The following is a 12936-nucleotide window of genomic DNA, read 5'->3' as shown; positions in this document are numbered from 1 at the left end:
ATTCAGCAAACACCACGTGTGTATTTATTAAATCCACTTGTTTTTAGCTATTCTTCAGTATAACTAACCAGTTTGTGCAGTTAGAATAGTGTTGGAAACAATATAACGTGATCTTTATTTGTACGTGTACATAGAGTCTGTTACGATGAAGTAACATGTAATTAATATGGGACACTAAAGAGAAATGCCAAAAGCAACATATTCAAATGTATTTTGTATGATTAACAAACTGAAACGCAGAGTTGTTAAATATTCTGACATTTTATAAGACAAAGCTTTAGTTTACGATTGAAAGTTTACAATTGTATAAGTTTACAACAGATGTCTGTTTACACAGATTGGACCGTCAACAACAAGCTATCTATTATGTCTATGAAGGCAGCAACAGGTCTCTGTGACCCTGGACACCACAGTGTTGAGATAGACTGGCACCTACTGTTCCCAACCAAAGCCAAACAACTAATACTGCTGAGGACCTCAAGGTCCACACGTGACCTTGTGTAACCTAGGTATAGAAAATTCCATAACACTCAATAGTCGTGCAAATATTTCTTTTAATTCTCCTTTTATTGGAAAAAACCTTCTCAGTAAAGTTTTCAATGGTCGCTTACAGTATGGAGTCTTTACAAAACAGATACCTTTTCAAGTACTTCCTGAAAGTATTGTCTCGTATTCCGTAGATGATTGGACTAACAGATCGCGGCAGGATTTGTACAATGATATAGTAAGCAAAGAGAGAGTCTGTACGATTCTTAGGGAACCATTGCTGCAGGATGTCTAATAACTGGGGGGCTACATATGTTGCCATACAGAGCAGCAGCTGGAAAACGTGGAGGAGGATGGTGTTTCTGGCTTTTTTAGCGTCTTTGCTCGCTGTTTTTGCAGTGAAGAGAATTCTGAAGTACGTGTATAAGATAGTGCCCCAAACTATAACTAGAAACACTGAATATGTGATGTCCCTCTTCTTGATGATGAGGGGACTTGGGAAGACGGTTTGTCTGAGGCAAAACACTTGAGAATGAAAGAAGTCCAGAGGCTGTGTGGTCAAAGTGATGAAGAGGTCAGACATAACAGAAAGCATGGTTGTTGTCCAGATTAAACCAATCAACATTAACGTTCTCTTGATGGTGCAGATCTCTACATGGCGAAGGGGCATGCAGACGGCGATGTAGCACTCCGCCGCCATGCAGGCCAGGTTCAGAGGAGTGTTTTCAGTGGTGAAAAGAGCGAGCAGGATGAAGACGCAACAGACGGAGACATTTATTCTGTAGATGGTGTAGCTGATGACAAACAGGATGATCGTCAGGGACACTTGGATCATGTCGTTGATCACCAGGTGAATAAAAAGGATATACCGAGGATTCGTGTAGAAGATCTGGAAGGTGGAGAATAGGAGAGGAGGAAAAGTTAAAAGGGTAGAGATCCTGTGTTGACATTAACAAATATCAGATTAATGTTTGTGGTATCTTGATTCTGCCTGCAATAGTTAGCAGACTTACAAACATGGCTTAGGGACGGACTGTTATCACGAGTAATTTGTCTTTCATCTGTGCACTTTCTGGTTTGACAGACAGACTATATACATGGTTCCTAATGTAAATATTAATTTCTACCAAAGGAAATCAGTAACTGGATTATTACTGTACTCATGTCAGTGAATGAGTGAGTATCAGACCTGGTGTTTGCTGAAGGTGTGAATGAGGCTCGCATTGATGTAGGTGATGGAGATCCCGATAAACACAACAATAACATTCTTGGTCACAGCTTTAGAGAAGGAGTCTGCATACCCAACAATTCCTGTCGTATTAACAGATGACACGTTCATCTCTTGAAAGCCTCGATCAAGAAAAGAAAACATTAATATAAATATAATGCACTCATCAGGGTCACATGTTCATCACAAGGCTGACACTGAAACAAACATTCACACTCACATTCACATCTATGAGCGGTTTAGAGTCAGCAGTTTATCTGCACGTCTTATTTAACATAGCGTACTAGTATTTCTAATTCTATTTTACCACCTTTAAAGAATTTAACAGTGGATTAGTGCATTAACTAATTAGATGTATTATGAATCTCCAAAACATAACGACTTTGTGGAATATAGCTTCTTGAAGTGTACATTTACACCTTGGTACTATTTTAATCAATGACTTCATGAAGTCAGACATTAGTTTTGTGTCACAAGATATAAATAAACTCTTTAGGATGGATCTACATATCTTCTTTTCCATCACATTATCTTAATATATTAATTCATAATACATATATACATAAAATACACAAGATTAATGCAGAACAAATAAATGACCTTTGATAGTGTATTAATGTCAGTGATGCGCACGTCAAACTAATGTGTCTGTTGTGCTAAAGTCAACACCTTTTATATAATAAATATAATAGAATCCATTATGATAGAAGTTACAGCAAGTTATTCTATTTGAATGTAAATGTAGTTGCTGCAAGAACCTATCCATAAATCAGGATTAGTATTTAACAAAAAATAAATTTGCACGTGTACTTTCAAAAGCTTTAAAAAAACAGTCCAACATCTGATGTTTGAACCACATTTTGGTGCCATTTTATCTCAAATCAATCAAATCATCTGGAGAAAAAAATGGAGTTACAATTTGTGAAGATAATTTCTGCATCAAGATACAGTAGAGAAAGAAGAACTCACCTCAGGCAGAAGATCAGAGAAGCAATCTGAAATCTAAAAAAAAAAATCAGTATTTGGTTTGCTGGAAATGACGTTAACGGGATAAAAGTGCAATGATGGCCAGAAAATGTAATTCTTTGGAAAGAAGCTAATAATTCAGTTTGTTAAATCACTTTTTTAAAATCAACAATATGCTCAATAGCTTTAAACACTTCAGTTGCAAATAGTTTCATTCAACAGTCAGAACAGCGTTCTACAAATGTGAATGAGTGAACTGAAAACATAAAAAGTTCTGCAGCAGTAACATTAATCCAGTCCCGGCCCTAACCAAGATTTAAGGTGGGTCCCTCCTTTCATGTCAGCACTGCCAATTTACATACAAACACACAAGAAACTGAATACAATATATACATTTAATATAAATAGCCTACACAGAGTATAAGATTTAACTGCCCACAAAAAAAAAGGGTAAACAAGAGGTGGAGGCGACAGGAGGTTTGCTTGATGTTGCTGAAGTGGAAACTTAAACTGCAGTATAATATAACATATGGGAATGCTAAGTTATGAAGAATTACCTTGATGTAAAGTTTAACACTATAAACACACTTTAGACAATATGAATTGTAACACAACAAACAACCAGCCTTACAACTCTGATATATGAAGCTGTGGAAAATGAACAGCATTTTGATCATTACAAGCAGAGCAAACGTTAGATAACCACGTCAATAAACATGAAGACAGATGTAAACACATGCTGAACAGATCTATTCTTTACAAATGAGCCTGACAAATGTAAGGTGGGAGTAGTTACCTACATTATTATTTTCCATAACAGCTGCGAGGCTGCTCCATGACATTAACTGACATTAAAACAAGATAACTCTATTTAATGATTATCAAACTGTGTTAGGCTGAAAGTTGATAACATTCTGCTACAGACAAATAAATACCTGACATCATCTTTACTGTACCTCTGTCTTTGTCGCGTTTTTCCTCCTCTTCTTCTTTTCTTCCTTTCAAGATTTCATTATCACAGTTTGTAACAGTTCAACAATACTATAGAATATGAACCGTAATAGTTCAATAATTAATTCAGACAAAGACACCAACCAGGAAACGTCTGACTTTATATGTGCCGTGTTGAGCACATGTCCCGGGATTTAGGGGTGTGTGTTTGCATGTAAACGTGTGAGTAGGACTGTTTGTGCCTACAATTAGAAATCAGATTGTGTACGTGTGAGTCTGTTTGTGACATTTTACTGTTGTAGTTATACGTTAATGTCAATTCTTCATGTGATATACTATCCCTGTCACATTAAATGGACACACTCAAGTAAAATCCCAGTTTACCAAAGCAACATCCTCCATTCTGCTATTTTCCAGGTTTTTTAGTTGCATAAATTTAGTCTGAGACTATCTTGGCCTCAGCCTGGTCTTAAATTTTGAGATTAGACTAGTCTAATTAAGCCTGTCTATTGCAACATTAACACTGACTTCACCTGAAGTAGTAAAGTTGGCCACCTCTTCCCCTGGCTAAACCTGACCCCCAAAATACACTGCATGCGGAGCGGCTCAGGATCGGCTACGCTCCGGGATGACAGCGTACTCTGTTTGTGATGCACACTGGTGGCCACCGAGCGTCGCGAGAACGCATGAAATCTTGTGAATTCACGCATAATCGCACGATATTGCCGGCTGTAGTCTCTTTGACTCCTGCAATGGCATTCCACGCCACATTTTTTTTCTGGTGTCCTTATAAAAAGGATGTGAGGTGTCATCAATGATAGGTTGATTTTGGACCTCCAGAATCAACTTCTCCTCATCCATGGTGTCGACGGGGTGAAAAGGCGCCTGAAAACCTCTGACCTGTTGACTTCAGGTCGGCCTCGCCCATTATGATGTGTTCTCGTAATGAAACTCGATCCGTGGTGAACACAAACACAAGTATTTTATTTTGAAAATCAACCAGGGTTTTATTTTGTATTTTGTAGCTGATTTCCTTCCCTGCACAATCTGCTCTGAGCTGAATTTATGCGCCGTGCTCCAGCGTCCGTTAAAAATAGAAGCTCTGCGTATGTGTTGCGGAGGGCTGCCACACGCCGCAGTCGTTCCAGAGCCGTGACGCAGCGGAACCGGAGACTGTGTGAGCTGACACGTTGACTAAAATTGAAACGTATCGGTTCCGCCGCCATGCAGTGTATTTTAGGACTATCCAGGTGGATTCACGGACTAAACTCTGATAATCTACCTATGTATGTGTGTGTGTGTGTGTGTGTGTGTGTGTTCTGACTTTGCTTATTACATGTACCAGCTTCTAAATCTGCGTCCGACTCGCAATTTAGAATAGTGACACGAAGAAGTTTAATTTAATTTGTGTCCCATGATTAGAGAGAGAGAGCTTTGGTCGAGAGACATAGAGTAACAATAACAGTGAGCGAGCGCCAGCCTCAATAAAGCTGTTACAGTTGTCCCTCACTATAACGCGGTTCACTTTTCGCGGACTCGCAGTTTTGTGGATTTTTTAGTGTAATTTTGCATGTTTTTTTTTACAGCGTACTGTACAGTATGAACGCACATTGTGTTCTTCGTCCTAAATTGGCTAAGGGAGTACTGTACAAAATGCGTGTAAAAAGGTGTATAAAAGTGTGTGGTTAGGGGTTTTACGGCCTTAAAACATGTATAATAATTGTAAAACTTACTTCGCGGATTTCGTTTATTGGGGGTTATTTTTAGAACGTATCCCCCGCGATAAACGAGGGACCACTGTAATCGGCAATATAAAGTTATTTCCTGATTGTTCCACAGTGGTTAAATTCAGCACATATAGACACGCCCACAGCAACCCACCTCAGCTCCCCTCACAACCCTGCTATGAGTTGCCGCAATCCCTGATCCTGTGTGAATCCACGCTAAGGAGACAGTGCTGCTTTGTGCTAAAGATGGCAGATGTTTCTGGAAAAAACACATTGCTGAAAACAGAGAAAAAAGGGAGTAGAAGTAATTAACATTAGCATGTTAGCAATTTACATGTATTTAATTCTTAATAGTTGTTGTGGGCTGCTCTAGTCCAAAATGCCAGGGCCGATTTTTTTGTCCCAGTCCGCCCATGGCTGTTACGTGGCGCATACGGTGTGAGTGGGCGGCCCACACGGTGTGAGAGGGCCTTAATTGTTGAACTGGAACAACACACAATAATTTATGACACAACAGATGCTTTTTATATTCTCTTCCACATCCGAGAAGCAAACTAAGCTGTTTGTTGTTGTTTCTTTTATACTGTTTATCGCGGGGTCTCGCGTGATCTCGCGTGAATATGGCTGGCTCGCTACACTGCTGTCACGTGCCCGGTGTGAGTTGACGCCGGGCAGAGGACGGAGCTAAACCATGGCGTAGCCGTTTTACGGAGCTTACGTTCCCTGTGTGAGTCCCCAGTAACCCAGCTAGGGAGCAGCTCGGAGGCTGTCGAAAGCCACCCAAAAAACGGTAGGCCAATAAATATGGATGTTGACAAGCACGTAATGGTTTGGTCATGGGGTTTCTCTGATTTTGCTTGAGACCGCTTTGTAAGCATTAGCCTCGATAGTGGTTATGTCGCCTTTGTTGTGTATTTTAATATTTTTATATATATCCCTCCACTGCATATTGTAACCCGTTTGGCCTCGATCTGGAGGATATTGCAGAGGTATTGCTCCAAAAACTGTCACTGACACGCACCGGTGTATCTCTTCCCATCATGGCACTCTGTTGGGCTTGACGGACCTAGCTAAGGGGGGCAGGGGCTCGGCGAAAGGTCATTTGGGAATGTGTGGCTGTCTGGCAGCCTCCCCTGTCATTTGATCCAACTCACCACCAGTTAATGATCATTGTCCAAGACACAGATATGATACGACCACAAAGTCAATCATCAATCTAAGGCCTAAGGTGTTCTGGTACCATGTATACTTATAAATCACCCTATGCTTGATAGCTCCACAAGGTAGCCCCGATTTCCATACTCTGTGGTCGAGGTGTGTAGTTCCTTTATTGCATACCCTTTCGTGTAGGGTCCAAGGATCATTACATTACATTGCATTTAGCAGACGCTTTTATCCAAAGCGACTTACAGAGGAGGACCTAAGCTGAGAAAGGTGTAAAGGAGCACAGAGTAGTTGTTAGTTTTGTTAGGCAGGGAAGCATTCTCGAAACAGAAAGGTTTTTACAAGTTTTTTAAAGGTAGAAAGGGATGTTGCTGTTTTAGTAGCCGTTGGTCATTCCACCATTTGGGGACGACCACAGAGAAGAGTTTAGAGTGACCTCGCTTTGCGAGAGGTGAGGGTACAACTAGACCGTTTGTATGAGCGGAGCGTAGCGCCCTGGTCAGGACGTGAGCCTTTAGTAAGACGCTGAGATAGGCATGGGCAGATCCTGAGGTGGTTTTGTAGGCTAGCGTCAGAGCTTTGTGTTTAATTCTGGCGGCTACAGGCAGCCATTGCAGGTCGCTGAAGAGTGGGGTGACATGTGACCTTTTTGGTTGATTGAAAACCAGTCGCGCTGCGGCATTCTGGACCATTTGCAAAGGTTTGATCGCGCAAGCAGGAAGGTCAGCCAAGAGCGAGTTGCAGTAATCGAGGCGGGAGCTGACTGTAGCCTGTATCAGGAGCTGAGCGGCATATTGGGTCAGGTACGGTCTGATTTTTCTAATATTGTACAATGCATAGCGAGATGACCTTGCTACGGAGGAAATGTGCTCAGAGAGAGAAAGACGATCATCTACTATGACGCCCAGGTTTTTAGCAGCATGGTTAGGGGTAATAGTGACAGTACCAATTTTCAGGTTGAAGTCATGGCAGATTGACTCATGGGCAGAGATGACTAGGAGTTCGGTTTTTGACAGATTAAGCTGGAGATGGTGGTCTTTCATCCAAGTTGACAGATCAGAGAGACAGGCGGAGATGCGTGCGGAGACCGTGGTGTCGTCCGGCTGGAACGACAGGTATAGCTGTGTGTCATCGGCATAGCAGTGGTAGGAGAAGCCGTGTGAGCGGATAACATGGGACAGCGAGGTGGTGTAGATGGCAAACAGAAGGGGACCCAGCACCGACCCCTGCGGCACCCCCGTGGAGAGGGTATGAGTCGATGACAGACGACCTTGCCAAGACACATTAAAGGAGCGTCCAGCGAGGTAGGACTCGAGCCAGGAGTGGGCAGAGCCTGTAATGCCCATGTTAGCGAGTGTGGTTAGGAGTATGTCGTGATTGACTGTATCGAAGGCAGCCGATAAGTCGAGAAGGATGAGTACAGATGATTGCCCTCGTGCTCTGGCTGTTTTTAAGGCTTCTGAGACAGATAGTAAGGCTGTTTCGGTGGAGTGGCCACTTCTGAAACCCGATTGCTTTGGGTCAAGTAGGTGGTGATGGGTGAGGAAGTCAGTGATTTGTTTAGAGACCGCCCTCTCAATGGTTTTCGAGAGGAAGGGGAGCAGTGACACCGGCCGATAATTTTCAACCGAGGCGGGGTTAAGCGTAGTCTTTTTTAGTAATGGCGTAACTCTGGCTTGTTTGAAGGCCGCTGGAAATACGCCTGAGGACAGTGAGGCATTAATCACGGATGTGATCGGTGGGACTACTGTAGGAGCGATATCTTGTAGGAGTTTAGAGGGGATGGGGTCCAGTGGGCAGGTGGTGGGTCGGTTGTTTATGATCAGTTTGGATACCTCGTCTTCCGAGAGAGGGGTGAACGAGGAGAGAGTTGCGCTGTTGTCTCGGGGGAGTAGCAGGTTGTGACCGGGGGGATCACAAAATTGTTTGCTGATTATCGCCACCTTGTCTGTGAAGAAGGAGGCAAAGCTGTCAGCAGTGAGGTTGGTGGCAGGTGGGGGTGGGGGAGGATTGAGCAGCGATTTGAAGGCGGAGAAGAGTTTCCGTGTGTCAGTTGTGCTGCTGATTTTCTTGTTGTAATATTCCATTTTAGCAGTCGTGACAGATGAAGAGAATGACGCTAGGAGAGATTGGAAGGCTTCTAGGTCAGCGTGGTTTTTGGATTTGTGCCATTTCCGTTCTGCAGCTCTGAGTGCTGTACGTGACGAGCGGATGGCATCAGTCAACCATGGGCGGGGCTGAGTGGAGCGTGCTGGTTTTCTAGAAAGAGGGCACAGGGAATCTAGGCATGCGGTTAGTGTGGAACTGAGAGATTCTGCGGCTGCGTTGACATCTAGCGGAGAGAAACTGTTGGGAGGGGGAAGGGCAGTAGCGACGATTGAGGCGAAGTGGGTGGCAGACAAGTTGCGGAGATTGCGTCGAGAGGTGGTCATGGGTTGAGGGGTGGTAGGTAGTTCTGGGAGGGAAACCGTGAAGTGGATGAAGAAGTGGTCCGAGGTATGTAATGGTGTGACCATTATGTCATCAGTTTTGCAGTTTTTGGTAAGGACGAGATCCAGATGATTGCCATTTTTGTGAGTTGGGGGAGTACTGACTAGTTGCATGTCGAATGAGTTGATGAGGGATAGAAAGTCTGTGGCGTAAGCTTTGCCTAGATGGATGTTGAAATCACCGAGGACCAGCAGCGGGCACTCAAGTTCAGGGATTGAGGACAGTAGCGTGTCTAACTCATTGACGAAGTCACCCAGAGGTCCAGGAGGACGGTAGATGACGATCACTGAGCATTTGACCGGAGCTATGACTTTGATTGCGTGGTGTTCAAATGAGCAGTAGTTGGTGTTGAGGAGCAGGGGAGCATAGTTCCATTTGTTGTTAACCAGGACCCCAGTTACTCCTCCTCGCTTGGAGAGACGGGGGGTATGGGAGAAGGAGTGAGCTGCGGAGAGTGCTGCCTGAGTGGCGGTGTTTTCGGTTTTAAGCCAGGTTTCAGTGAGGGCCAGTAGGTCCAGGGATAGACTGCTGGCATAGGCCGGGATAAAGTCCACCTTGTTGACAGCGGATTGGCAGTTCTATAGGCCAACAGAGAAGGTTTTGGTGGGTGTATAATGTTCCAGTGGCCGGAGGTTAAATAGATTCCTGGTGCGAAGGTTGCGGCGTAGGGGGGGTCCGTGCAGTAGAAACTACGGGGATCTTCTGGAAGCACATAGTCCGTGCAGTAGAAACTACGGGGATCTTCTGGAAGCACATAGTGATATGGGTAGGACAGATGGAGGATAGTTTTGCCTCGCGCAGGTAGACTCGCTTGTCTTAACCCAAGTAGGTCTTCACACGAGGAGGGCTTCAGAAGAGGGCTGACGCCTTCCGCTGACGCTGCAACGCAGAATGCCTGTTGAAATAGGTGCAGGTGCCACTCCCTGAGTCCGCCCTCTTTTGCAAATTACAATAGGCTGTGGTTTCGGGGGCGTGTCACTTGTTCACACCTGAGTCAAATCCAGTTTCAGGTACAGCAGAGTGAAATTAATCCTAGTTAAATTACCTTAAGTGAATTCTAGAAGATCTTACTGTCAGCTGTTGACTCCACACTTTCTTCAAGCTTAACCTGGGTGTATATCATATCATATTTGAGTTGAGGGGTTTGTGTGACCCCCGTGATGCTGCGCAGGCCATGAAATGATACTACAAAAGCATTCACAGATCAAGTAATAGCAAATAGATCCGATGTATCATGAAACCATGAAGCCACAACAAAAGCTGTTGACAGTTTAATCACAGAGACATTTAATACTGTGTACTGTGATTTTTATTGTTAGTTCTTTATATGAAATTTGTAGGCAAACTTGTACCACATTGGACTTTAACTATCTAACATCATGGCGTTCTCTAAAATATTTTATGTCACCGGGTTAAGGATTTTGTTTTGGATGGCAGTTTACTGTACACAGATACTTTTTGAAGTACTTCCTGAAAGTCTTATCTCGTAGCCCGTAGACAATAGGACTAACAAAGCGAGGGAGGATTTGGTTTATAACATAAAAAGCAAAGTATATCGTTCTGAACTGTCCCGGAAACGCGTATATGAGAACTTCAGTTAACAAAGGTTGCACATACACCGTCATACACAGCAGCACCTGAAAACCATGAAGCAGGATCGTGTTTCTTGCCTTTTTAGCATCTGCATCAGCAGCTTTGGCCACAAACAAAATTCTGAAGTAAGTGTAGAACAGAGTGAGCCAAACCACGACCAGAAACAATATGTGGGATGCATCCCTCTTCTTTACACTGTAGGCACTCCTAAACACTGTATCCCTCAAGCAGAAAACTCTGGTATAAAGAACTCCAGAGGTTCAGTGGCCAAAAGAATAAAGACCATCTGGCATAGCAGAAACTGAACGTTAATGTCCAGATGTATGCCAATAACAATATATGTTCTTTTGACTGTGCATATGTTTTGTAGCGGAGGGGCATGCAACAGCAATGTAACACTCTGCTGCCATGAAAGCCAATTCAGAGGGGTTTTTGGAGTGGTGAGATGGCCGGCAAGACGATGGAGACAACAGATGTGAGACATAGATTGTGTCAAAGACAGATGGAGGACAGAAGGGAGATGCTGACTGTGAGCAGGATCTGTCGTTGACACCAGGTTGGATTAAAAAGGATAAAGCGAGGGTTCACTTGAAGATCTGAAAATGAATCCGATCATTAATCAGCTTTATTTGTGGGCGCACTTTTCATAGATACAATGAACAGACAAATCACTTCACATAAAAAAACCCCCCGACCCACCGCTCAACCCGGACCCCTCCATCCATAATAAACAAACACACACGAAACTGAGGAAGACACCATCTCATCGCCCTGCAGTGAGGAATCACTGGAGGCAGGTTTTAAAATGAATTAGATAAAAAAATAAAATGAAAATAAAATAATAATACCATCGAAAAAAAGACATCGAAGAAAAGACAAAAAAGAAGAAAACTAATGGTGAGACTGATTAAGTTTCTACATCTTAAGTTTGCTCGTAAAATATGATGTGTAACAAATCAAAAGTGACATTGCGAAAAAACTGCAATCCTTGAACTGAATTAAAACTGAAATGATGATCCAAATGTCAATTGAGCAGCAGAAAAGATTTTTGATAAGAATTGTAAACTTTCTCAATCGTAAACGTGTTTTTCAATTGTAAACTAAAGCGTTGTCTTATAAAATGTCAGAATATTGACAACTGATGCGTTTCATTTGTTAAAGACAAAATACATTTGAATATGTTGCTTGGCATTTCTCTTTAGTGTGCCCAGTATGTAATTACATGTTACTATCATCGTACAGACTCTATGTACACGTAACAAAGAAAGATCAACGTTATATTGTTTCTCCACCGTATTCTAACTGCACAAACAATGGTTAGTTTATAGAGAAGAAGCTATAAAACATGGATTTAATAAAACACACGCTGGGTGTTTTGCCTGAATGGTGGTGGACCATGGAGCATTGATGTAGTTGATGGGGATGCCCAGACAAACATGATCATAACCCCGCCGATACCTTTAAACAACGTGACCCGGAAGGGCACAGCTGCCGACACATTGCTTTTGCACAGGTGTAAATTCATGTCGCACTTGATGAACTGGTTTAAAAACACAAAGACATTTTATAATAAAGAAACATTTGCAGTTCGGTTTTAGCATTTTGAATGACGAAAATCAGTACTGACCCAGACAGGGGATGGATCTGGAAGATGGAACGCCTCAATGTGATGAGTTTATATAAGAGTACAGTGTGGGTGTGTGTGTGGTGTGTTTGTGTGTGTGTGGTTTTCGAACACAGTATAAGAATTAGACCATTAAGTTTGAAACTAACAATGAATTTGAATTATCACTGATCAGTGATAGAAAGCATTGAAACGACTAACACTGAACAAACATTAAATCTAACTTGAAGTGACTTGAATCTGGACGTGATGTGCAGACTTTGATATTGTTGTGGAGAAACTGCTGAAGTCAATGGTCAATGGTGAGGTCAGGAGTTCAGAAGTTTCAGGAGCCTCGGATGTCTTATGGCTGAATTTTATTTGAAGCTTGGCCAAGGAGAATTGAGACACTCTCATTTTGGTACAGGTACTCCCTCAGTTTTAATCAGGACGCAGAACAATGTGCGGTTCTCCTTGAGCCAATTTAGGAGCAGAGACACAATGCGCGTTCAGACTGGACATCACTGTAAAAAAAAACCCCATGCAAAATTCCATCTTAAAAAAATTGCGAAAAGCGAGTAACGCGAAAAGTGAAACCGCATTATAGCGAGGGACGACTGTACGGTACAAAATGCGTGTAAAAAGGTGTATAAAGGTGTGTGGTTAGGGGTGTACGGCTCTAAAACATGTATAATGAATGTAAAAACTATCTTGTGGGGATTTCGTTT

At 42.7% G+C, this 12936-nt stretch overlaps 1 protein-coding gene and 1 pseudogene across 1 annotated transcript; both read right to left on the bottom strand.

The window, feature by feature from the left end:
- Window positions 1-546: 546 nt before the first annotated feature.
- On the bottom strand, window positions 547-3762 carry LOC104940071 (odorant receptor 131-2). The gene is made up of 4 exons (XM_027279345.1): window positions 3637-3762; window positions 2684-2716; window positions 1676-1836; window positions 547-1375 (listed from the first exon to the last, which is right to left on the bottom strand). Exons 3-4 carry the CDS (start codon window positions 1823-1825, stop codon window positions 608-610), a joined length of 918 nt encoding a protein of 305 aa, XP_027135146.1. The 5' UTR covers window positions 1826-1836; window positions 2684-2716; window positions 3637-3762; the 3' UTR covers window positions 547-607.
- Window positions 3763-9861: 6099 nt separating this feature from the next.
- On the bottom strand, window positions 9862-10986 carry LOC113745896 (odorant receptor 131-2-like; annotated as a pseudogene).
- Between the last annotated feature and the right edge of the window lie 1950 nt (window positions 10987-12936).

The sequence above is a fragment of the Larimichthys crocea genome, chromosome VI, assembly GCF_000972845.2.
Source record: "Larimichthys crocea isolate SSNF chromosome VI, L_crocea_2.0, whole genome shotgun sequence".
Classification (NCBI taxonomy): domain Eukaryota; kingdom Metazoa; phylum Chordata; class Actinopteri; family Sciaenidae; genus Larimichthys; species Larimichthys crocea.
This window is presented reverse-complemented; position numbering and strand designations above follow the sequence as displayed.

Bases quoted from the DNA above. Each gene is read 5' to 3' on its own strand.
- LOC104940071 (XM_027279345.1), bottom strand. From the start codon at position 1,825: ATGAACGTGTCATCTGTTAATACGACAGGAATTGTTGGGTATGCAGAC. The intron at 1,376-1,675 runs GTCTGATACTCA...TCCACCTTCCAG, and splicing joins ACACCTTCAGCAAACACCAG to ATCTTCTACACGAATCCTCG.